At 38.4% G+C, this 25,997-nt stretch overlaps 1 protein-coding gene across 2 annotated transcripts in view; it reads right to left on the bottom strand.

Moving 5' to 3' along the window:
* Positions 1-25,997, bottom strand: part of UHRF2 (ubiquitin like with PHD and ring finger domains 2) — a 101,328-nt gene that overhangs the window by 21,512 nt on the left and 53,819 nt on the right. For both annotated transcript variants that reach the window (XR_004029689.1, XM_030811142.1), the window contains exons 4-8: positions 24,852-25,070; positions 9,953-10,062; positions 7,649-7,835; positions 3,702-3,825; positions 3,363-3,470 (exon numbers count right to left, since the gene is read on the bottom strand). Coding sequence is in view for 1 of the 2 variants with exons in the window: in XM_030811142.1 (XP_030667002.1) it covers positions 3,363-3,470; positions 3,702-3,825; positions 7,649-7,835; positions 9,953-10,062; positions 24,852-25,070 (748 nt within the window). In the remaining variant the exon portion in view is untranslated. The remainder of the gene's footprint in view (positions 1-3,362; positions 3,471-3,701; positions 3,826-7,648; positions 7,836-9,952; positions 10,063-24,851; positions 25,071-25,997) is intronic.

Genomic DNA, 25,997 nt, shown 5'->3' with positions numbered 1-25,997 from the left:
GGCCAAAATAATCTGTTTTTCCTAAATATTCCCCATTTTCTAAATAGCAAATCGATCTCACTAGTTGCTCAGGAAAACAACCTCATAGTCATCTTAGACTATATAAAGAGGCTTTCAGAGTTTAGAAAATAAATACGTGACAGACAGGTATATGAAAAAAAGACGCAAAAAAATAAGGCAATTAGAAATACACAAAGTGTATTTTTACTATATTTATAGTATCATATTCAATTTATATACAGTATTTTATTGTATTTATAGATCCAAAGTCATAATAACCTAAACTTTGAATACTGGTTCAACCAAAATTATAATACAACTATTGCAAAGATAAGAGAACACAAAGAGTATTAAACTAAATGTTTCATCTTCCACAGAAAGAAGTTAATATGGCCGGGCAGGGTGGCTCACACCTGTAATCCTAGCACTTTGGGAGGCCAAGGCGGGTGGATCACCTGAGGTCGGGAGTTTGAGACCAGCCTGACCAACATGGAGAAACCCCATCTCTACTAAAAATACAAAATTAGCTGGGCATGGTGGCGCATGCCTGTAATCCCAGCTACTTGGGAGGCTGAGGCAGAAGAATTGCTTGAACCCAGGAGGCGGAGGTTGCGGTGAGCCGAGATTGTGCCACTGCACTCCAGCCTGGGCAACAACAGCAAAACTCCATCTCAAAAAAGAAAGAAAGAAGTGAATACAACTAAAAGATGAATTAAAAAAAAAAACAGTATAAATACATTACTTATTAATAGAAATAAGAAGGTAGGGCCAGGCACAGTGGCTCACACCTGTAATCCCAGTACTTTGGGAAACTAAGGCAGGAGGAATTGACCCCAGGGATTCAAGATCAGTCTGGGCAACATGGTGAAACCCCGACTCTACAAAAAAACACAAAAATCAGCTGGGTGTGGTGGTGTGTGCCTGTAGTCTCGGCTACTCTGGTGGCTCAGAGTAAAGGATAGCTTGAGCCCAGGAGGGGACTGTGATTATGGCACTGCATCCAGGAGGAAGGGGGAGGAGGGAAGAGGAGGAGGAGGAGGAGAAGCTGCTGCCATGCCTGCCACCACCACCGCCACAAAGCCTATAATCCCAGTGCTTTGGGAGGCCAAGGCTGGAGCACTGCTTTAGGCCAGGAGTCTGAGACTAGCCTGGGCAACATAGCATGACTCTGTCTCTACCAAAAAACAAAACAAAACAAAAAAACACAGCCAGGCATGGTGGTATACATCTTTACATCTTTAGTCCTAGCTAGGTGGAATGATCACTTGAGCCCAGAAGTCTGAAGTTACAGTGAGCTGTAACTGCTACTACACTCCAGCCTGGGTGATAGAGCAAGATGCTATCTCTTTAAAAAAAAAAAAAAAAAGAAAGAAAGAAATAAGAAGGTAAATGCATAGGATACAACTAAAATTTTAAAGTGGCTGCCTCTGAGAAACAGAAAATGATGATGAAGCCGGGCGCAGTGGCTCACTCCTATAATCCCAGCACTTTGTGAGGCTGAGATAGGCGGATCACCTGAGGTTGGGAGTTCGAGATCAGCCTGACCAACATGGACAAACCCTCTCTCTATTAAAAATACAAAATTAGCCAGGCGTGGTGGTGCATGCCTGTAATCCCAGTTACTTGGGAGGCTGAGGCAGGAGAATTGCTTGAACCCGGGAGGTGGAGGTTGTGGTGAGCCAAGATCGTGCCATTGCACTCCAGCCTGGGCAACAAGAGTGAAACTCTGCTCCAAACAAATAAAAAAAAGATGAAAAGTAGGGTGCGTTTTTAAAAAATAAATTATTTACTAGTATTTAATATATACATAGCTTTTTAAGCCATTTTTATGTATTACAGTTGGCCCACAGGTTCCACATCTGCCAAGTCAAAGAGAGTAGAAAACATTTGGGAAAAAAAAAATAGACAGCTGTGTCTGTACTGAATCTGTCCAGACTTTTTCTTGTCATGATTCCCCAAACAATATAGTGTTAACAACTATTTACACAGCATTTACACGCTATTAGGTATTATAGGTAATCTAGAGATGATTTAACGTATAAAGGAGGATGTGCATAGGTTATATGAAAATACCGCACCATTGTATAAAGGATTTTTTTTGTTTTTTTTTTTTTTTTTTTGAGACAGAGTCTCGCTCTGTCACCTAGGCTGGAGTGCAGTGGCACAATCTCGGCTCACTGCAACCTCTGCCTCCTGGGTTCAAGCAATTCTCCTGCCTCAGCCTCCTGAGTAGCTGGGATTATAGGCACTTGCCACCACACCCGTCTGATTTTTGTAATTTTAGTAGAGATGGGTCTCACCATGTTGGCAAGCCTGGTTTCCAACTCCTGGCCTCAAGCGATCTGGCTGCTGCGGCCTCCCAAAGTACTGGGATTACATGTGTGAGCCACCACACCAGCCTGAGCTTGTGTGCAATTTGAGCATCCACAGACTTTGGTGTCTATAGGGGATCTTGAACCAATCCCCCACAGATACCAAAGGATAAGTGTATGTTACCTAAATTTTATATTGTATTAAAGGTCTAAGTACCAGGGCCATTCAATATAAAAATTAAAGCTAGGCCGGGCGCAGTGGCTCATGCCTGTAATGGGAGGCCGAGGCAGGCGGATCACGAGGTTAGGAGATTGAGACCGTCCTGGCTAACACGGTGAAACTTTATCTCTACTAAAAATACAAAAAATTAGCCGGGCGTGGTGGCGGGCGCCTGTAGTCCCAGCTACTTGGGAGGCTGAGGCAGGAGAATGGCGTGAACCCGAGAGGCAGAGCTTGCAGTGAGCTGAGATCACACCACTGCACTCCAGCCTAGGCAACAGAGCAAGACTCCGTCTCAAAAAAAAATAAAAAAATAAAAAAATAAAAAAAATAAAGCCACTCTTAATGTTCAGAATCCTGGGTGTCTGTAATTGGAAACGGGAAATTATTTTATTCTCGGATTAGCTGGTACTTCCTCTGCCCAACGTCTTAGTTATTTGTTCAGGAGGATAAATCCCAAAAACAACACCTGAAACAAGCTTAGAGCTCCACGACATTCAATGAGAATTTGCCACACGATTCAAGTTTAATATTTCAAATGCTAAATTTTTGGCAAGAAAGGCTGTTTAGAAAGCTTAACAATAATGGTTACTACCATAACTATAACAGAACAGTAAAAACAAAGTGATAAAAATGCATAGCTAATGCCCAATTCTGTGACGTAGGTTCCTTTGTTAACCTCCAGGAAGAGTACACCCATCCTAAAAAATATATTTCATTCTAACAAGTGAATGTCATGTGTTAGGTTCACTTGCAATCAACAGACATTAACATTGCTATACTCTGATAGCCAATTTTCCCCTTTCAACTAAGCCAATGTTAAAACATACCTGAACTCTAAATCTCCAAGTTGATCCAACAGGAATACCAGGAATGGGTCCATAATGATTAGAAGGGACAATAGTACATTCTCTCGTACGACCAACACAAGCCATTCCCTACAAGACGCAAAACAAACTTTGAGAAATCAGTTATGTTAATTTTTAATGAAAGCCCTTAATTCTGAGATGTGAATAAAATAGGAATCCAACTGTTTATGTAATTTAAGTACTATTGATATTAACAAATTAATGATACTGTTTAATCTTTTATACCATTACTACTATTGGTATTAAAACATTATATAATATAACTTGCTATTAGGAAGAAAAGGGGAATTTCTTCTTTACCCTGCCCCAGTCTCTCCGGCTTTCAGTACTAGCTGACGGCATCTTTGCTTTCTTTTTACTCATCTTGAGTCTTTCACCAGCCTTTACAACTTCACTGGAATCAGTTTTACAAGAAGGACAATACCTTCAAAAGAAAAAACGAAGACATTTTCACAATACCATATTAAGGCTAGTAAGAGATTATTAGCCTTCCTAGGTAAGAGCAAGTTTTAAGATGTATTATTTGGTATACATTACAGAGCTTTAACTGGCATTAAAATACTAAACTTTTCAAAATATTTACATGGTTAGGCTGGCTTTAAAAATATCCTTGTCATTCCTTTAGATAACTTATAAATCCTCAAATTCAGTTCAAAACTCAAAGCTATGAGATTCAAAATGATACCATGAACTCTAAACTTATCACTAACCCTGATAATAGAAATTTGAAGTTCCTGTCATTAAAACAAAAGTAGCTAGATCTTCCTAGAACATTCAACTGTTTAACAGATACATCTCCCCATGTAAATTGGTTATTAGAATTCCCAGAGAAAAATGGTAGTTTATATAACAAGTATACAGGACTTCAAGGATGTTTGTTTATATTAACTTTATTGCTAGCTTCATTTTAACTCCTTATGCTTGTTTGTCCTTTAGCCTATTTGTAATTGATCCCCTACTGTAACTTGCATTTCATAAACTGCCTTGAATCTTTTCTAAAAAGCAAGGTATATGTCTACAGAATGAGATGAGGCTATTATGTCACCAAGCAAAGGACACTCTGGGAATACCCTAACAAAGATCTAATGGCTGCTGCCCAATTAATCTTAAATTTTTTTGCCCATACTTTCTATTTCACAATTATCTATTCTATATAGCTTTTAGAGCAAAGACGACTATGCCCACAAGTCAATCCAATTATGAGATACTTTGTTGAGCACTACAGGAGAGAAAAATTTAAATAATTCAGTCCCTGATCTTGAGCAAATTATGTTTGAGAAGGCACTAAATACTATGAATTAAAGTCCTTTCTAGTTGGGAAATCAGGAAGGCTTCCAAAAATAAACTGTCCTAAAGAAAAGCTATATTTTATCTGATGGGCTCATCTTTATAACTAACTTTATTAAAGATTCTGTGATTTAAAGCAAGGATTATCTCTCTGATGAGAAAATTAGTGCACAGGTTAAATATCCAGACAACATGATTTGGAGAAGCAGAAAAGATTTAAGGTTAAGGAGTTTCAGGTGAAGTGAAAGACCTTGATACGAATGTAGAGATATACTCCAGAGTAATACAAGACACTCTTCTAATTATATCATTCTAAAGTCATCTCTGGGACTGATTCACTCCTTCAACAGGTTTGTTCAGAACCTCCTATGTGCAAGGCACTATTTTCGTGCTGGGGATAAATGTTTGTGATAAAAATGTTTGTACATAGTAGTTAAGGAAAGCCAGAACATACGCGGAAAGAATTTCAGAAAGTGTTAAGTGGAAATACATCAGGATTATATGTGACAAGAGTGACTAGAAATAGTATGCTTCTTACAGTAAATAACCTAAGAAAAGCATTCCTGGCAAAGAAACAGTTAAGTGCAAAGGTCCTGAGGCATATAAAGAAATGGTATGCTTTGAGGAAGATAAAGGTGGGTAGAGACCAAGGTTAGTAAGTAAACAGGCTAGTGATAAGCAACCGAAGTTAGAGAGTAGACGTGGACCAGGTCATAAATGGTAAGGGCTTAGATTTTTTTTATTCTAAGGGAAATAGGAAGACATTAGAGGGTTTCAAACAGACGAATGATCTAATTCAGGCCTTTTTAAGCTCATTCTGCTGCTATGGGAGAACGGATAGCACATGGAAACAAAGAGTCTAGTTAGATATCTGTTACAGAAGTTCAAGGAAGAGATGGTAGTTTGGGCTGGGAGGTGAGAATGGAGAAATATTAAGAACTGTCAAAATCTACTGAGGTAGAGTATGTTAAAGAACAAAAGAGGAATTGAGGATGAAGTTTAGCTTTTTGGCATGAACAAGTAGATAAAATGATTAGTACTATTTAATGAAGACTAGGGGAGGAGCAGGATTTTAGAGAGTTTGTGGAAATCACGAACTCCATCTGGACTAATTTTGTGATGCCAGTCAACTAACCAATTGCATATAGAAATATAAAGCTCAGGGGAAATTAGATATGAAGACATAAATTCAGACTATTAGCTTGGTATTTAACATCTCATAATTGGACAAGATCATCTAGGGAACAAGCATAGTTCCCTAGCATAGAAAAGAAGGGGATAGTGCTTTGGCAGGGTTGGGGTGGGGTGCTCTGAAATCTGGTAGGTGAAGGGAACCCAACAAGAGACTAAGAAAGAAAGGCCAGTAAAGTAGGTAGAAAATCGGGATTACCTGATCTCAAATCTATAAAACAGAGTAACCAGCTAAGCAGTTGAGTAAGGAATGAGAACTGACCCTTAGGTTTAGACATAAAAAGTATCTGTGAACCTGACATAAGCAGATACAGTGGAAGCAAAGCCAGACTGGAGTGCTGAAGTATGAATAGGAGAGGAAATGGAAAACAATTAGTAGAGATAGCTCTTGAGAATCTTTGCCGTGAAAGAAGCAGAGAACGGGGTAGGCAGCCGGTGGGAGAAATGGGATCAAGGAAGGTCTGTGTGTATTTTGAAAATTCAAGAGATTCCAGAATGCTAATGAGAATGATCTAGTAATGGCAACTTGGGAGAGGAATAAACTGAAGAAGTGAATTTTCTGGAAAGACTATGGAACTGTGAGAGCAGGTAAAAGAGTCTGTATTTTAGAGAAGCAGGAATATGTCATCCGTTGAACAAGAAAGAAGGAAAATATGAGACTTCAGAGGAAACAGTTATTAGCGATGGTAAAATTCACAGTGTGATCATATGAGGTAATAGTAGGAGGTAAAAGGAAGAAGATATATCCTTTCCCCCTTTCTCTCACCTCTACACCCTGTCATAATACAGCAACTGCCTTCCCAACAGCTTAGGGAGAGATCAAAGGAACAACCTGTTTTTCACAGACACCAATTACCCACTTGTGACATCAGTTATTTCTGACTCAGTCGTCCGTCTTACTTAAAAACGCTCAACAGTAGCAATATGGCACATAGTTTTAAAAGAAAAAACCTCCTTAACACGGTATTAAAAGGTTCAGCTTTGGACACATTTTTCCCAGTCTCTTTTCTAATAACTTCTTTTTGTAGTTATCACCACGCCATAGGAGAATAGATTTTAGCAAGTATAATTGGAGCCTTCTTCAATGTATCAACATCACAGGATTAAATACAGTAATCCATATAAACCACTTTGTTAGTGTTTAGTAAATATTAAGTACTAATATAGAACATAACAAGGATATCTAACATGGTTAGGGGTAGAGGACCATCCATAAAGGATTACCAGAGGAAGCCACATTTAACTGAAAAGCTGAAGGATTAGTACCATCTTGAAGTTAAGCAAAGAGGATAATGTTTCCAAGATAAAAATATGTCAAGTATGACAACCTGAAAAAGAACATGGCTTACTTAAGGAGTTGAAAGATATTTAATCTGGCTACAGTGTAGAGTATTTGGGGAAATGAAAGAGGAAAGTGGTAAGAGATACAGCTGGAGAAGCAACTAAATATCACACAGGGTCCTCCTGTAAGGCAACATAAACCCTCTGAAGCAACAAAGCAACACAATCAGATTTGCATTTTTGAATGAACACAGAGTCTATTATCAGAGAAGAAACTGAAGGGATTAAAAAATGGAGCAAGAGATGGTTCAGAGGTTGTTACAGTAATTGAATAGAGCTATGAATGCTAAGTAACCACTGGTCATAACATTTTAAGCACTTTTAAATTATGTATCTTTAGAAATCTACTTTTGGTGGTTCAAATACATATTTCATGTTTAATTATTTACACAGGAAGAACAACAACAACAAAAACCTGATAATCATACCAGTATTCCTCTTCTGGGACTTTATCCAAAGGTGGATTCAGGCAGTAAATATGATAAGCCACATTACATTCATCACATAGAAGCTGCATGTTGGGTTCATGTTTCCCACCACATACACGACAGGAGCAAGAATGACATTTCTTTTCTGGGTCTCCACCACACAGGTCACATTCAGGGTCATTTCGCCCTATTAAGAACAAAATTATAGCAAGTCTAGTCTTAAAACATTTTTTATATCTATGAATCTCATAAAGAAAAGCCCATGGAAACAGCATTTTTTTTTTTTTTTTTGGAAATGGAGTTTTGCTCTTGTTACCCAGGCTGGAGTGCAATGGCGCAATCTTGGCTCACTGCAACCTCTGCCTCCCAGGTTCAAGCGATTCTCCCGCCTCAGCCTCCCAAGTAGCTGGGATTACAGGCATGCGCCACCATGCCTGGCTAATTTTTTTATTTCTTAGTAGAGATGGGGTTTCTCCATGTTGGTCAGGCTGGTCTCAAACTTCCAACCTCAGGTAGCTGCCTACCTCAGCCTCCCAAAGTGCTGGGAGATTACAGGTGTGAGCCACCGCACCCGGCCTTTTTTTTGAGATGGAGTCTCACTGTCACCCAGGCTGGAGTGCAATGGCGCAATCTTAGCTCACTGCAGCCCCTGCCTCCTGGGTTCAAGTAATTCTCCTGCCTCAGCCTCCAGAATAGCTGGGATTACAGGCACCTGCCACCACACCCAGCTAATTTTTGTACTTTTAGTAGAGATAGGGTTTCACCATGTTGGCCAGACTGGTCTGAAACTCCTGACCCCTCAGGTGTTTCACCCACCTTTGCCTCCCAAACTGCTGTCACCCAGCCAGCAAACAGCTTTTCTAATGAAAAGAAAGGAACCAAAAAGAATAATCAAGTGTGAGGTTTTAAGAATAAATGCCTGAGGCCGGGCGTGGTGGCTCACGCCTGTAATACCAGCACTTCAGGAGGCTGGGTTGGGCAGATCACGAGGTCAGGAGTTCGAGACCAACCTGGTCAACACAGTGAAACCCCGTCCCTACCAAAAATACAGAAGTCAGTCAGGTGTGGTGGCGGGCGCCTGTAATCCAAGCTACTTGAGAGGCTAAGGCAGGAGAATCGCCTGAACCCGGGAGGCAGAGGTTGCAGTGAGCTGAGATTGCGCCACTGCACTCCAGCCTGGGCAACAAGAGCAAAACTGTCTCAAAACAAAAAACAAACCAAAAAAGTCCCACCATGAATTAAAAGACTAGAATCTAATCCTATCTCTGTTACCAAATGTTTGACATCAAACAAGAAAAATCTATAAAATGAAGAGGTACAGCTGCATTCTAACCTTCTAATGTTTATATAAGCCTCATTTATTACCTTCCAGAAATTCAAGGCTCAATCAGCACTATAATTCTAAGGCTTTACTCGTGTAAAAATAAATCTCATAATAAACTAAACTTGGGTGGCTAACAAAATTACAGAAACAGGCTTATTCTTTGGACAGAATCTATAACAGAGGAAACAGCAGGAAACCCATCAACAGATAAAAAGACAATATGGTATATACATATACAATAAAATATTATTCTGCCATAAAAAATAATAGAATCCTTTCATTTACAACATGGATGAAACTCGAGAACATTATGTTAAGTGAAAGAAGCCAAGTACAGAAGGACAAATGTGACATGTTCTCTTTCATATGCGGGAGCCAAAAAAAATTCATCTTTTGCAGGTAGAGAATAGAATGATGATGGTTATCAGAGTCTGGGAAGGGAAGTGGGGCAGGGGATAAAGAAGGGTTGGCTATAGGGTGCAAAGATACAGTTAGACAGAAGGAATAAAATCTAGTATTCAGAAGCACGATAGGGGGACTACAGTTAACATTTACTGTATGTTTCAAAATCGCTAAAAGAATAGATTTGGAATGTTCCCAACACACACAAAAAATGATAAATGTTTGAGGTGATGAATATCCTGATTTCCCAGATTTGATCATTTACACACTGTATGCCTGTATCAAAATATCACATATACTCCTTAAATATCTACAACTATTATATATCCACAAATATTTTAAAAATAAAATAATAGCAATAAAATACCAAGATAATAGATTTCTTCAAAAATAACACTTTATCATTTAGGAAAAATTCATTAAAACAAAATGAATCTCAGATCAAAATTGTTGTCTTGAAAATAAATTTGTATGGTCTACAGTTTTATACTTCCTTCCAAGTTATTCACTGACCAGTAAAAATAAAGTTCAATCACGTACAACACATGTAGTCTAAGCCCAAAAACAAAAATCCATACTTAAAAACTTTCCATCTGCAAATGAAAGAGGATGGGCTCCAGGTCTCTCAATCTTGAAGATTTCATCTACAGATATTATCTTGCAGTCGTTTAATGTTCCTTCAGAACCCCTGTTTAAAAAAGGAAGAAAGGTTAACTTCTGCCAGCAAAATCTAACGTATATACAAATAATAATTAAAAGTCAGTTTGGAATCTCACTGAAATCTGCCTATTTATAAATTGAGATTAGAGCTATTCCAATCATTCTGAACTATTGTTTTCAATAGTAGGAAAAGTCCATAGTGATTAGTTAACATTCATAGTGTAATACGAGAAAAAAAATACAGACTTCATTAGATTATCTGATAAGAAGTAGCTATCTTGTAAATTTAAAGACTAGATAAAATGGCACTCTGTCAATTAAAATGAAAGATTTAAATAACTTCGTGTTCAAGCTGTGCAATATTAAACCTTTCTATCAAGAAATAAGGTATGTTTTCTGTTTGTTTTGTCCTTTGGTAGAATTTTAACATTTCTTTTATGTAAGCAATATATTTTCATATACTTTTGTGAAAATGTAATTACATGGGATAATTCTCTAACAATTTATTTAAAAAATCTACAAAAAATAAATTTCCAATAAATATGATTTCTAGGCAAAAATAAGATGCTCTTTTCATAAAGTCTTTCAAATACTAAACCATACTTGTCAGACTCAATTCATATTTGTTTGTATATACTTCTTCAAAGTTTCCTACTATGGGTGTGGATTTGTACATTTCTCCATTTATTTATTCGTTTGTTTATATTATTTATTGAGATGGAGTCTCGCTCTGTCACCAGGCTGGAGTGCAGTGGTGCAATCTCGGCTCACTGTAGCCTCCACCTCCTGTATTCAGGCAATTCTCCTGCCTCAGCCTACCAAGTAGCTGGGATTACAGGCCTGCGCCACCATACCCGGCTAGTTTTTGTATTTTTAGTAGAGACAGGGTTTCACCATGTTGGCTGGGCTCGTCTCGAACTCCTGACCTCAGGTGACCTGCCCGCCTCGGCCTCCCAAAGTCCTGGGATTACAGGCATGAGTTACCACACCTGGCCTATTTATCCTTTTAATCTGTTGGCTTTTGCTTTATTAGGTAAAGATTTAAGAAGCCTAAATCTTATTGAATATCTTATCTCTAGTAACGCATTCTGAATCGAAAGTTTACTTTCTTTTGGTTAGCACTTGCTTGAAGACTTTTTCCATCCTTCCACCTTTTCTTTAAAAACTTTCAATGTGAAACATATACAAATGCAGAAAACTGCATAAATGCATAGCTTAACCAATTATCAACATGCACATCCTTTGTGACCACCAATGACAGAAGACAGAGTATCAACTACCTCAGAAACCCTCACCTTGTCCCCTCACAATGACAACTTCATGTCCTCCCAAGTTATATTTACCTTATTTTTTTCATCATGTCACTTGTCTACCTCCCTAAAACAGTTTTGCCTGTGTTTGAAAAGTCTCTAATCTATAAATTCACATGCCATCTCTTTCCTCCTTGAAATCTGTTAACAATTCCAACCATTTGTCCTACAGTGTTTCTTACAGTGTTGATTTTTGATATTTGCATTCCCAAAGTACGGTTTAAACAGTTTTTTCTGTCATTCATATTTCTTGTACATTGGTAGTTGATCTGGAGTGTAGGTCAAAAAACTTTAAAAATAAAGTTTTATTAGAACTTAGTTATGCCATCTGATTTTTGTATTATCTATGGCTGGTTTCATGCTGTAACAGGGGAGTTAAGTAGTTGTGACAGACCATCTGGCCCCCAAGTTAAACTATTTACTATCTGGCTCTTTACAGAAGAAAAATATTGCCAACTCCTGGGCTAAAGACTCAATCTCAATCAGATTAAGGTTCATTTTCTTGGTAAGATAATTTCATGGGTCTATTTCCATCAGGAAGCACCTATTTATTTGTCTCTTTTCCTCTCCTGACGGCAGCTACTAATGCTCAATGCCTACATTAATTCTTTGGGGATTAGAAAATGTTGATATTCCCATTCTATCATTCCCTTCTCATCTCATTTACTTGGCACAATTTTATAGAGAAATGACCTCATTAACTAGTTGGTGACCCAGTAGTATAGCTCATATAACAAAGATAAAATGCTGACTTAGCAGTTTTAAAAATAAATCATTCTCTAACAAGTTCCATACTGACAAGTTTTTGTGTTACTATGGACTCATGGATTTAAATATATTTGGTATGTCTCAACCCACTTTATTTTTCTTATCAATGTTCAAATTGTCTCATCTTTGACCAATGGGAGCTTCCAGTTGACTCCCAAATCCTTCTGACGAGAACTTAGCAGACTTTGTGGGATTCCTCATTTGCATGACAAGATATTCCACGTTCATCTTGCACATTTTCTGCCCCCAGGCAGGAGTTTCTTTCAGTGGGAAAGGTATTTCGAGACCACAGTTAGGCACTAGGAAAGCTTATTGCAACTGGGTTGACTACTGTTTGTACCCTATACATTTTAAACATACACATTAATATACAGAAACACAAAACATCTCATGAGTTCATGCTAATATTTTATATTCAAATTCAGGGCTAAAGGATATTTACTTTTTAAAAAAATTATGTGTCTTTTTTTCCTTTTCCCCCCAACCAGAAAATTCCTAGTTCTTAAGGATACCAAAATCACAATATTACAAATACTCCTTTGCTTTATCCCACATTACATGCAAGACATTGTTGCCAGCTGTCAATTACTGAAAACACTTTAAATTTTTTGCATTATTTCCCTTCTATTTTTTAGTTATAATATAGCTAACTGTGTCAGGTCACAGAGCCAGTACATACTACACTTTCTCCTTTATGTTCAGTTAGTCCTGGTTCTAAATGTAAAAATATTTTAAATGTTTAGCACAACTCTATTTCAAATTATCTTCAGTCATCTTGATTGTTTGAACCTCATTCTCCTGAAGATTCCTTAGGAAGCGTTCATGAGAACAATACTCCCCCAATTTTGGAAGTTAATGACAGTTTGTCTATAGCTGTTATACTAAAGGCTAGTTTGGCTAGACTTAAAATCCTTGGCTCTCCTTTACTTGACTAATGTTTTTCTGGAATGTTTTCCTTGCAAGCATGTGATACTGTTTCTTATTTTCTCTCTTCTAACTTCGTACAGAATTTAACATCGATCCTTTCGCTTATTTTCATTAGATCAATTTCCTGAACCCTTTAAAGGGTCTAACTTCACTTTTTGCTAGCAGCTATAGAGTATACATTTCTTGCAGAAACAGTCAAAATTCTGGAGACTAAAATCTAATCTGATAGAAGGCCAATCAGTGGCGGTCTGGGACCACTGCTACAGATGGTGGCGGTGACTGTAATGGGACCCAAGGTAACTTTTGGGGGTGATGAAAACATTCTGTGTTTTGATTAGTGGTGACATGCGTATATCCATTTGTCAATGTTCACAGTATTTAAGATACACTTAAGGATAAGTACATATTACTGAATGTAAGTTATACCTCAAAAACAACTTTAAAAAGACAGCATGGAAGCTTACTTACTGAAATCTTTTGGCTCTATTCTCCTCCCCTATTTCTAACTAGACCCCTTTTTCCTCTGTCTCTATTCTCCTGGTCCTACTTAGTTTGGAACCTATTCCTACCAGTTTCTTCTCAATATGGAGCTTTAGTCCTGGAATGGAGCTTTAACCAACCTATTTAAAGAGTTTGAAAAGTACTCTAGCCCCTTCAGATTTTACTGCAAACTGCTTGTACTTACTCATATGGGGGTGGGTTAGGAATCTGGGAGTAGCTCAGCAGGGTAGTTCTGGCTTAAGATCTTTCATGAGATTGCAGTTAAGCCATTGGCCAGGGGTGCAGTCTCATTTAAAGGCTCTACTCAGGGAAAATAAAAAAGCTGCCTAGATAGCCTCATCACACGCAGCTGGCTTCCCTCAGAGGGAGTGATCCAAAAGGGCGCACCCAAAACGGAAGCTGGTATCTTTTTAAAACCTCATCTTGAAGTGGTATAGCATCACTTAACACCATATCCTATTGGTCACAAAAAGCCACCCTAGTAAAATATGGCTGAAAACCACATGATGGTGAGTATTAGTAAGCAGGAATCACTTGGGTTACCTTAAAAGATGGCTACCATAGCTGCTATTTTCAAATTAGTTTGCTGAGCTAATTCATTATTTGGAATTCTCGGGCCCAACGCACATTTCTCTTGCATAGCCACTGATACTACACAGGTCTTGAAGCTTTCCACTGTTTATCCCAGCAGCTATTTGGGGGTTATGATATCATACCACCCTGTTTCATTGTAGATGTTGTCCATGAGTTTGTGAATCAGATAATTTAGTAATATTTTGCTCTATATTACCAGGACATTTAAGGGGATTTGAAAAATCTCTGCTGTTGTCATCTTCTTACAATCCCAACCATCCATCTCTTTTCAACTTCTGTGACTTTATATTTAAGGAGTCTTTCTTAAGAGTACCATATGGATTTTTTATTGTAATCTAGTTTGTTGATGGTTGTCTTGAAATGCTTGACTCACACACAGTTAATATAAGGGCTGATATAGCTGGGTTTGTTTCTGCCATTTTACTGTATGTTTTCTACTTTATCTGCTTCTTTTAGTCACAATTGCCTTATTTTGGATTAGACTAATATTTATTTTTTCATTTTCAATGTGTTAATTTGTTAAAAATCCTTTATTTTTAGTAGTTGCACTAGAGATTGGGTTGTGCAAACCTGATATAATCTATTTTAAATTTTACTTTCACTACTTCCCCAATGATGCCAGAATCTCACGACTTCATTTACCAACCCCATCTTCTGCATTATTGTTGTCACGCATTTTTTCTATGTATATTTTAAAGTTCACTATTTAAAAAAAAAAATTATTTATACTTACTCATACATTTACCCTTTCCCTGCTCTTAATTCTGTCCCATATTTCCATGTTTCCATCTGGAATCTCCTTCCTCCCACTTAAGTAACTCCCTTTATTATTTCTCTTAGTGCCTGTCTGTTGATGGTGAATTCTTTCAGGTTTTGTTTGATAGTATTTTTATTTTGGCTTTATTTTTGACAGGTATCTTCATTAAAAATGTATTTTAAGTTGGGAAATTTTTTTTTTTTTTTTTTTTTTTCAGATGGAGCCTTGCTCTGTCACCCAGGCACAATCTCAGCTCACTGCAACCCCCACCTCCCAGGATCAAGCAGTTCTCCTGCTTCAGTCTCACAAATAGCTGGGGTTACAGGTGCGCGCTACCACGCATGGCTAATTTTTTTATTTTTAGTAGAGACAGGGTTTTGCCATGTTGGCCAGGCTGGTCTTCAATTCCTGACCTCAAGTGATCTGCCCACCTTGGCCTTCCAAAATGCTGGGATTATATAGGCGTGAGCCACCGCGCCCGGCTGGGAATGTTTTTAAATTAGTATTTTCACATGCCATTCTACTGTTTCCTAGGTTAAATTGCTTCTAATGAAAACTTGGTCATCTTCCCTGTGTTTTTATGTTTAGTTTTTAGCATTCTTATTTGTGATATACCACTGTGCATTTTCTTTATATTTATCCTGCTTAGAGTTTACAGAACTTCTCTGACCTGAACTGATATCTTTAATCGGTTTTGGAAATTTTGGGCTATTATATTTTCAAATACTGTTTTCACTCTACTCTCTTCTTTAGGAATTCCAAATATAAATACACACACACACACACACACACACACCTTTCCCCAAGTCCTATGTGTCTAACACTCTTGTGTTTTCCATGTTTCAGTATGGGTTTTTATTGACTTATCTTCTGGTTTCCTAATCCTATCTTCTGCTGTGTCTTGTTATTTTTTTACGTTTTTTTATTTTTTTTGAGACGGAGTCTCGCTCTGTCGCCAGGCTGGAGTGCAGTGGCGCAATGTCAGCTCACTGCAACCTCTGCCTCCCGGGTTCAAGTGATTCTCCTGCCTCAGCCTCCTGAGTAGCTGGGACTACAGGCACCTGCCACCACGCCCGGCTAGGTTTTGTACTTTCAGTAGAGATGGGGTTTCACTATGTTGGCCAGGATAGTCTTGATCTCTTGACCTCATGATCCACCTCCCTCGGCCTCCCAAAGTGCTGGGATTACAGGCGTGTGCCACCGCGCCTGGCCCTTATTTGTTATTAAATCAATTTAACGAGGTCTTAAGAAACTATAATTCTGAGTTCTAGAATCTCCATATAATTATTTTGTGAATTCCAATTCTCAGCTGAAATTCACCATGTTTTCAGCATATTAATCACAGTTAAAGTTTATCTGATAACTTGAATTATCAAGATCACCTATGGGTCTATTCCTATAATTGGTATTCCTTCTGTTTTCTGATTATGTGGCACCGTCTTTTGGCAGAATGGCATTTTTGGCTCCATCATGGAGCCAAAAGCTTCAGATATTATCTTTTGTAAAGGAAAGTTCAACCTTTCTACTGCTGGAGAGATACTGTGGTGGTTTCACATTTAATCAGCATCTATGCTGAGTCAAGGCTGGTTTACAGTCTTTAAGATTTAGTCTACCTGTATGCCTTAGCCATCCAGTTTTCAAACTAAAAGACCCACATATTCTGTGGAGCCATTACACTAGTTATCCTAAAATCTAGTGTATGCCTTCGAAGACTGCTGAAAATGCCACTTTTTACTACATTTCCAGCCTCTTGTCCAGCAGAAGTCCAGTATTCAACCAAAGCCCAAAGGTGAAAGCAAGCCGTATGCTTGAGGCATCCCAAATATCTGCCAAAAGCTCTGCTGATTTCTCTTTCCATCCTACTCCTAGCTGCTCTGAACTAGATTTTACGCTGCATCCAGAATTAGCAGATTCCCCAGGGGCAAAACACAACTACAAAGCTACCTGCCTTCTGAGATTCTTACATCTCCAGAGACATACCTGCAGTGGTTCTCTTTGATTCTCTGGTGCATTCAAAGAGATAACTATTTGATCCGGCTATTCCAGTTGTTTTAGCTAAAAGCACTAATCTACTGCCAGCTGTCCCACCCTACCTGGAAACAGATGCTTTCCATGTACTACTTTAAGTGATTCAATAAATGTCACAAATTCAAGGCCAAAGCCACTTTTTCACTTATTTACCATTTTTGTTAAAGGCTTATCAAGACACTCCTTATGCACAAAACTAAACGCCATTGATCATAATAAAAACAAGCATATAATCAATTCATTCCCCAAGAAATATCCTATTTCACTTAATCTAATAGGCCGATAATTGTAAAACAGTTTATGTGCTACTAAAAAAGCAACTAGACTGAAATCAGGCAGTCTAAGAATTCTCAAATAAAGCTGGGACACCAAATGGTAATTAGCAACTATAAGACACATTATGTAATTTCAAGTAAGAAAAAAAGACTGTGATGAGGTGTCTAAGGAACACCTTCAACCCGTTCTCACAGTTAAAGTGAGAAATAAACCACCTTGCAGATAAAGAAACATTCTTGTTTCAATACTGCCACTGGGTATAAGGAAAAAAAAGCATCCTCCAAGAATTAAGTGATAAGCTAGGATTCAGTCCAGTTCAGAGGCCTGAATTCATGCTACCTATGTGGTCTAAAAAGGCTCAAGCAGAGAATTTAAGTTAAAGTTAAATGGCACTCCCAAGTGACTAGTAAACAAGCAAATTCAAATCTTTGAAAGAATTCAACTTCTGTCAGCCCAACAGCAAATTTAAGATACATTTTTATTTCAGAGATGTTAAAATACAAAAAAAAAAAAAACCTATTCTCTCGGTATCTATGAAATACCATACTGAAAATCTATTGTAATCAGTGCTTAGAACAGCGCCTGGCACACAATAGCAAACAAAACAAAGCATTAACATTCCAATGGTATGACAGGCAGAACAATGGGCCCCAAAGAGGTTCATGTCCTAATTCCAGGAACCTATAAATATGTTATCTCATATGGCAAAAAAGACTTTGCACATAAAAAACCTTGAAATGGGATGATTATCCACGCAGATCCAATGTAATCACAGGAGAAGGGGAGGCAGAGGAGAGAACATAAAGGGGATGTATCCACAAAAAGAACTGTCAAACAGATGCAACATTGTTGGCTTTGAAGGTGGAGAAAGCAGGTAACAAGCTAAGGCATGTGGGAGGCCTCTGAAATATGGTAAAGGCAAGAAAATGGGTTCTCCCTTAGAGTCTACAAAACTGAATCATACCCCTGCTAACAATGATTTTTGCCTAGTGAAATCCAAATCTATTTAAGATTTCTAACCTCCAAACTGTACTACGATTTATTGTTTAAGCTACTGTGTTTGTGGTAATTTGTTGTAGCAGCAATAGGAAACTAATACAAATGGGGTGATAATAAATAAAATAAAGAACTCAGAACTCAGAAAAAGTCAGAGTAAGGGAGCATTTAAGTAGCTTATGTCTGGTATGTATGTGATTTTAAAAAGGGTGATCAAGAAAGGTAACTCTGAAGATACTTTTGAGCAGAGAACTGAAATAAGAGACAGAGTAAGCCAAATGAGTATCTGTGTAGGAGGGAACATCAAGTACAAAGGCCCCAAGGCAGGAGCATGTTTGCGAGATCGAGCAACACAAGGAGGCCAGCATGGCTGAAGCACAGTGACCAGTGACTTATAACTTGATATGCATATTAAGTATATATTCTGTAAGAAGGCATGTTCAATAAGAAGTATATCATTATAGAAATTTCTTAAGTATGAAAAAAATTTAGTAAATAAATACAACTCCGTAAAAATGACACTGAACCTAAAATGTATCTATAGCTTTTTCTTTTTTTTATTCTTTTTTTTTGAGATAGAGTCTCACTCTGTCACCCAGGCTGGAGTACAGTGGCATGATCTCTGCTCACTACAACCTCAGCCTCCTGGGTTAAAGCAATTCTCCTGCCTCAGCCTCCCAAGGACTTGGAATTACAGAGGCATGCACCAGCATGCCCAGCTAACATTTTTATATTTTTAGTAGAGATGGCATTTCACCACGTTGCCCAGGCTGGTCTAGAACTCCTGACCTCAGGTGATCCGCCCGCCTCAGCCTCCCAAAGTGCTGGGATTACAGGCGTGAGCCACCACACCTGGCCATAATTTTTATAGTTTTAGTAGAATGGGGTTTCACCCTGTTGGCCAGGCTGGTCTTGAACTCCTGACCTCAACTGATCTGCCCGCCTCAGCCTCCCAAAGTGCTAGGATTACAGGCACAAGCCACCATGCTTGGCCTTTATCTGTAGTTTTTAATAAGGTAAATTAATTTTCTTCCTATAGGATTCAAATACTACTTTACTTATAAATATCTAAATCAGCATAACTTCACATGGTAGTAAATATTATATTACAATAGTAATGAACAAATTATTTTAAAAATGTTTTTGAATCCCAACCTTGTTCTCAATTTTTTTCAAAGCTAAAATAAATAGAAAATGACAACATGAAAATAGAATTTGATAACTAGAATTAGACAGTTCAAGCATATGTACTTTTTGGTACTCACAAATTAAAAACAGAAACAAGCATGAACTTTAACTCCAAGTTCCCTTATCAAATCTCCAAGGCAGATTAAAAATCATGTCCTCTATTTGCTTCTTCCTTTGCACCTTCAATACAATAGAGAGGATCAAAGCTGAAGGTTAGTTCTTTGTAAAAGTCTAATAAAACTGATAAACCTCTGGTGAGAATGGTCAAAAAGTCACAAACTAAATTCAGAAATAAAAAACATCGTAACAGATTAACACATTAAAAAGATGTGGGTACCAAAAAAATTTATGACAACAGATTTTAAAATTTAGATGCAATGGATAAATTCCTAGAAAATTAAATTCTAGTTCAAGAAATAGAAAAACACGAATAGTCCTCTGATCATTACAGAAACCGAATCGACCATAAAAGAACTTTCCCACAAAGAAAACTCAGCCCCAGATGACTTTATTGAGAAGTTCTACCAAACATTCAAAACAAGGACACAAAACTCTACCATAAGAAAGAAAAAGAAGATTCCAAATTATTTTGTGAAACTAGCATAAATCCATGAAGGACAGTGAGATAGGAAAATTAACATGCAAATTTCACGCATTGATACAAATGTAAAAATCCTACACAAAACACTGTAAAACCCAATCTAGGAGAGCGTATCTACAAAATTCCTATTATCAAACATGTAGTTATTGATGAAATTTTGTATGGAAAATTGGAAAGCAGGTGAAAAAGATGCCTGTTATCACTACTTATTTTCAACAATGTAATTCAGGGCCCAACTGGTGAATAAGGACAAGAGGAAGAAATCAAAAGTAAAGAAAAAGACAAAACAAAAATGTAATAATTCACAGGTGATTATAATTCCAAACATTTTGAAACAATCTACATGTAAATTAAAATTAGTAAATCTGGTAAAACTACTGAATCCAAGATCAAAGGATACTTGTATTCCTATATGCCAGAAAGAGAAAAGATGACTGGAAAATTCAAATGGAAGTACACAGAGCTAAGAACATATAAAACCTACTTGAAGAACAAGGCAGGATCATGTGCTCTGTTGTATTATGAAAGTGTGGAACTGATATAAAGATACACAAAAAACAGACCCATGGTACAGAATAGAGAAGTCAGAAGGATTCACCAAATATAAGATTCTTGATATGACAGAGGTGATACTGAAGATCAATGGGAGGGAAATGGGCTTTTCAATAAACAGTGCTAAGAAAAATGTTTATTCATATGTATTGAGTTAAATTAGACCCTTACCTCACACTGTACACAAAAATCTACTCCAAGTCAATTAAAGACCTAAAGAAAGGCAAAACCACAAAGCTTTTAGAAGGTAATAAAAGAGTTTCTTTAAGAAAGACACAGAAAGTACAAGCATAAAGGAAAAAAAACTTTCTTGAACTTTGATAACCTCAACTGCATTAAAATTAAGAAAACTACTATTCAAACATCGTAAGGAGAAAAAGACAAGCCAGAGAATTAGAAAAGGTATTTTTGCGACATATAACTGAAATAGTCTAGTCTCCATAATTAGAACTCCTAAAAATGAATCAGACACATTATTTAATTAACAACAAAAAAAGTCACCAAATTGGAACCAGGTCCTCACAAAAGATATATCCAACTTGTCAGTAAAAATACGAAAAGATTCTCGACCCCATTAGGAGTCAGAGAATTGCAAATCAAAGCCAAAATGAAATACTATTACATACCCACCTGATTAGTGGAAACTGAAGTCTGAAAAAACTAAGCATGGATGAGAAAACTAACAACAGGAACTCTCATACTGTTGCAGAACTGTAACCTGGTGCAGACACTTGGTTCTATCTACTCAAGTTGAAGATGCACAGGTTCTACAACCTAGTAATTTTAATCCTAAGCAAGATACATCCTACAGAAACTAATGCACACAAGTGCCAGGATATAGGTATAGGTACAAGAACGTGATGGCAGCACTGTTTCTAACAGCCCCAAAATGCCTATCAACAGCAGAATGCATTTGTTCTTTCAACCTGTTATTTATCCATTCTTACCAGTGAGGATGAAAGATTTCTAATCATTAAAAAAAAAAAAATTTTCTCCAGACACGGTGGCTCATACGTATAATCCTAGCACTTTGGTAGACTGAGGCAGGCCGACTGACTGAGCTCAGGGGTTCGAAACCAGCCTGGACAACAAGGTGAAACCCTGTCTCTACTAAAATACAAAAAATGAGGTGGGCGTGGTGGCGTGCGCCTGTAGTTGCAGCTACTCTGGTGGCTGGGGCAGGAGAACTGCTTGAATCCAGGAGGCGGAGGTTGCAGTGAGCTGGGATCGTGCCACTGCTATACAGCCTGGGCAACAGAGCGAGACCCCATCTCCCAAAAAAAAAAAAAAATTTCTATCCATAAGCCACACTGGCTCCTTTTTAGCTATTTTGTGTTCCTAGTAAAAACTTTAATGACAAAGAATAATACTTTACATTTTATTGTACTGTTGGGATAGCTATCACATCACCATTCTCTTTATCAAGCCGGTATTTGCCTATCTATAATTTCCACTCAAGTCTTTTTTTTATTGAGACGAAGTTTCACTCTTGTTGCCCAGGCTGGAGTGCAATGGCATGACCTCAGCTCACAGCAACCTGCGCCTCCCAGGTTCAAGTGATTCTCCTGCCTCAGCCTTTCAAGTAGCTGGGATTACAGGCATGCAACATCGCACCCAGCTAATTTTTTATTTTTTAGTGGAGACAGGGTTTCACTAGTTGGTCGGACTGGTCTCGATCTCCTGACCTCAGGTGATCCACCCACCCTGGCCTCCCAAAGTGCTGGGATTACAGGCGTGAGCCACTGCACCTGGCCCACTCAGTCCTCAGTCTTAGTTCCACTTTTTTTTTTTTTTTTTTTTTTTGAGACAGAGTCTCTCTCTTTCGCCCAGGCTGGAGTGCAGTGGTGCGGTCTTGGCTCACTGCAAGCTCCGCCTCCCGGGTTCACACCATTCTCCTGCCTCAGCCTCCCGAGTAGCTGGGACTACAGGCGCCCGCCACTGCGCCCGGCTAATTTTTGTATTTTTTAGTGGAGACGGGGTTTCACCGTGTTAGCCAGGATGGCCTCGATCTCCTGACCTCGTGATCCACCCGCCTCGGCCTCCCAAAGTGCTGGGATTACAGGCCTGAGCCACCGCTCCCGGCCCTTAGTTCCACTTCTAAAGCCAGTGTGTTCCCACTCTTAACTATACCTCAGGATCACTTGGGAAAACTTTTTTTTTTAGACGGAGTCTCGCTCTGTAGCCCAGGCTGGAGTGCAATGGCATGATCTCAGCTTACTGCAACCTCCGCCTCCTGGGTTCAAGTGATTCTTCTGCCTCAGCCTCCTATGTAGCTGGGACTACAGGCACGTGCCACCACGCCCAGCTAATTTTTGTATTTTTAGTAGAGATGGGGTTTCACCATATTGGCCAGGCTGGTCTCGAACTCCTGACCTCATGATCTGCCCGCCTTGGTCTCCCAAAGTGCTGGGATTACAGGCATGAGCCACTGCACCCGGCCAGGAAATCTTTTTTTAATAGCAAGCTTTTTTAGCTCAATGCTATGTGTGCTGTTATCCTATTGTGTACACACGCTTTCTACTTCCAACACTCAAGTAGGTTATAAGGCTCCTGACATAGCCAGTTTATTTAGGGGCTTTCTCTTTCTTCATGGTTTGCATCCAAATCCGGGTTTCAAGTTGTTTAGAAGTCTGTGACTGAGCTATACCCTTAGTCTAGCAATAGAATCACACTTTCGTTTGTAAGAAGTTCTGAAATCTGTTCTCTAAAATGTTAAGTTTTCAACACCTCGCATCTTTTTTTTTTTTTTTTTTAAATCTCAGGAGTCAGCAAACTTTTCCCATGAAGAGCCAGAAAGTAAGTAGTTTTGGCTTTGCAGGCTAGATGGTCTCAGTTGCAATCATTCAACAATACTGTTGAACACAAAAATAGCCACAGATAATACATAAATCAATGGCCATTGTTGTGTTCCAATGATACTTTACAAAAATAGACAGCTAGTGGGCTATAAGCTTGCCTATCCTCGCTTTAGATTTTTAATCATTGTTCTAAGATTTGTCACCTTGTATCACTAATCCAGTTAATCAGAACTTGACACGAATATTCATTTAGCTGTTTTTCTTGTTTTTTTTAAAAAAACACAAAAATTGTCAAGGTTATTCTAAAACCCTCAGTGCTCAATACAACAAATCTAACAATTTATTCTAAAGAAAAGAAATGCACAAAAATGCATATAAAAGGATGTTTATGTAATTACTGATAATAAAGAACTGGAAACGATTAACAGAGATTTTATTTATTAAAAAGGAAATTAGTGACTATTCAGCAAATTATTCAGAAGCAGCAGACACAGAAAAAGAGTGACAATGTTTTACAAAGTATAAAAAAGTAACTCAAATAATGCCTAGTACTTTATCACTTTGGGAAACATCTGAACGTATTTCTTAAAAAATTAATGAGAGAGAGCTGGGCGCAGTGGCTCATGCCTGTAATCCCAACACTTTGGGAGGCAGCGGCGGGTACATCACTTGAGGGCAGGAGTCGAGACCATCCTGGCTAACACGGTGAAACCCCGTCTCCACTAAAAAATACAAAAATTAGCCGGGCGCGGTGGCGGGCGCCTGTAGTCCCAGCTGCTCAGGAGGCTGAGGCAGGAGAATGGCGTGAACCCAGGAGGCAGAGCTTGCAGTGAGCCGAGATCGCGCCACTGCACTCCAGCCTGGGTGACAGAACAAGAGAGGAGAGAGAGGAAGGGGGGGGAGGGGGAGAGGGAGAGGGAGGGGGAGGGGGAGAGGGAGAGGGAGAGGGAGAGGGAGAGGGAGAGGGAGAGGGAGAGAGAGGCAGAAAAGAAAAGAAGAAAATAAAAGAAAGAAATGATAGAAATATCTGAATGATTTGATTCAGGTGACATTTTGCATTCTGAATTCTCTTCATTAAGTTTAAATTCTGTAAGTTGAAAAATTACTATGAAGGAAAATTTCAGCTAGTCTTAGAAGTCCAGCAGACAGCTGGTTAAGTAGTCATCCACTGCTATTACATCAACACAGATCCTCGTAGCAATTAGAGTTATTTAAATGTTTTATATATTGTTTTGTTCAATCTATAAGAATCCTACGAGGAAGTAAGAATTTCTGTAATAAAACACTCAGTTATTTCCAACATTCTTCCAAACAGTATCTTCAACCTTAAAGTTGAAGATCTAAGCCATTCTTAACTTTTAAAAATTCTTAAGAATTTATAAAAATATTCTCCTTCAGTATGGAAATTTCCATCTTTTATGGACTCCGTCTTTTTTTTACTAAGGTACACGTGCTTAATACCTAAAAATACATTCCTTGATCAATTCAGTAATTAAACAGAACCAGTGAAGACAATCTTACCCCAGGAAAATTTTCACACGAAGTTCTTTTTTGGTCCTTGAGATTGTCTTCAATGTGGTAATTTCTGCATCAAACCAGAATCCTCTTTGTCCAGGACTTTCTACATTATAATTAACCATTACCACATCACCAACATTTAGTTCATTCCATTTCAAAATGGTTCTAGCTCGTGGTCTAAGATCCTTGACATTCATTTCTAGAGTACCGCTTTCTGGGTATCTGAGGAGAGAGAAAACCATATGGCTTATGATTACCAAAGACAACTAAAGTTTTATGCAATGTACAGAAAAATCTAATTTGCTGAGTTAATCATCTAAGAGAAAGAGTAAAATAGGTTGCAATGTCCTTAAATAGCAGGTGTTACTTCATGCTGGTTTCTCACCTGTACTGTGATACCTACAGTGTAGTTTCTGTAAGTATGAGCATGAACCCTCTTCCCCATTCCCACTAGGCCTTGGAGATGTGGATCTCTTCATGGCTTGCAGGTTGTCAGGCAAGTAACTGCTCAGCTCACATTCAAGAACCACAATCATCTACTTTGAGGGAGCTATATACTATTTTTCTAGAATAAGCTATATGTAGTGTATCTATTCAGTCACGTATTACTGTTATAATCTAGATATTCGCAAGGAGAGACTGAATATTTGTAATGGCACTTAAATGATATACACTCATGATTTGACTTCCCAGAGCAAAACAATTCTTGTTAAAGTCTTATTAAGACATTCACTGCTAGCTGGGAAAGTAGGGGACTGGGGAGGGTGATAAAAACACAAGCTCTTGCTCTGCATATTTTTAACCCAAGTTTTGTTTTGGTTTCTGAGACAAGGTCTCACTCTGTCACCTAGGCTGCAGTCCAGTGACATGATAATAGCTCACTGTAGCCTCAAACTAATGGGCTCAAGAAATCCCCAAGCCTGAGCTGCCTGAGTAGCTGGTACTACAGGCATGTGCCACCACACCCAGCTAATATGTTTTTCTTTTGTAGAAGCAGGGTCTTACTATGTTCATGAGGCTGGTTTTGAACTCCTGTCCTCAAGCAAACCCCTGTCTTGGCCTCCCAAAGTACTGGGATTACCAGCGGCATGAGCCACCATGTCAAGCCTCAAGTTTTTTTGAGATGGAGTCTTACTCTGTCAGCCAGGC

Source organism: Nomascus leucogenys, chromosome 1a (genome assembly GCF_006542625.1).
Source record: "Nomascus leucogenys isolate Asia chromosome 1a, Asia_NLE_v1, whole genome shotgun sequence".
In the NCBI taxonomy this organism is placed as follows: Eukaryota; Metazoa; Chordata; class Mammalia; order Primates; family Hylobatidae; genus Nomascus; species Nomascus leucogenys.
Note: the sequence above shows the minus strand (reverse complement) of the source record. Positions and strands in the feature narration are given on the sequence as shown.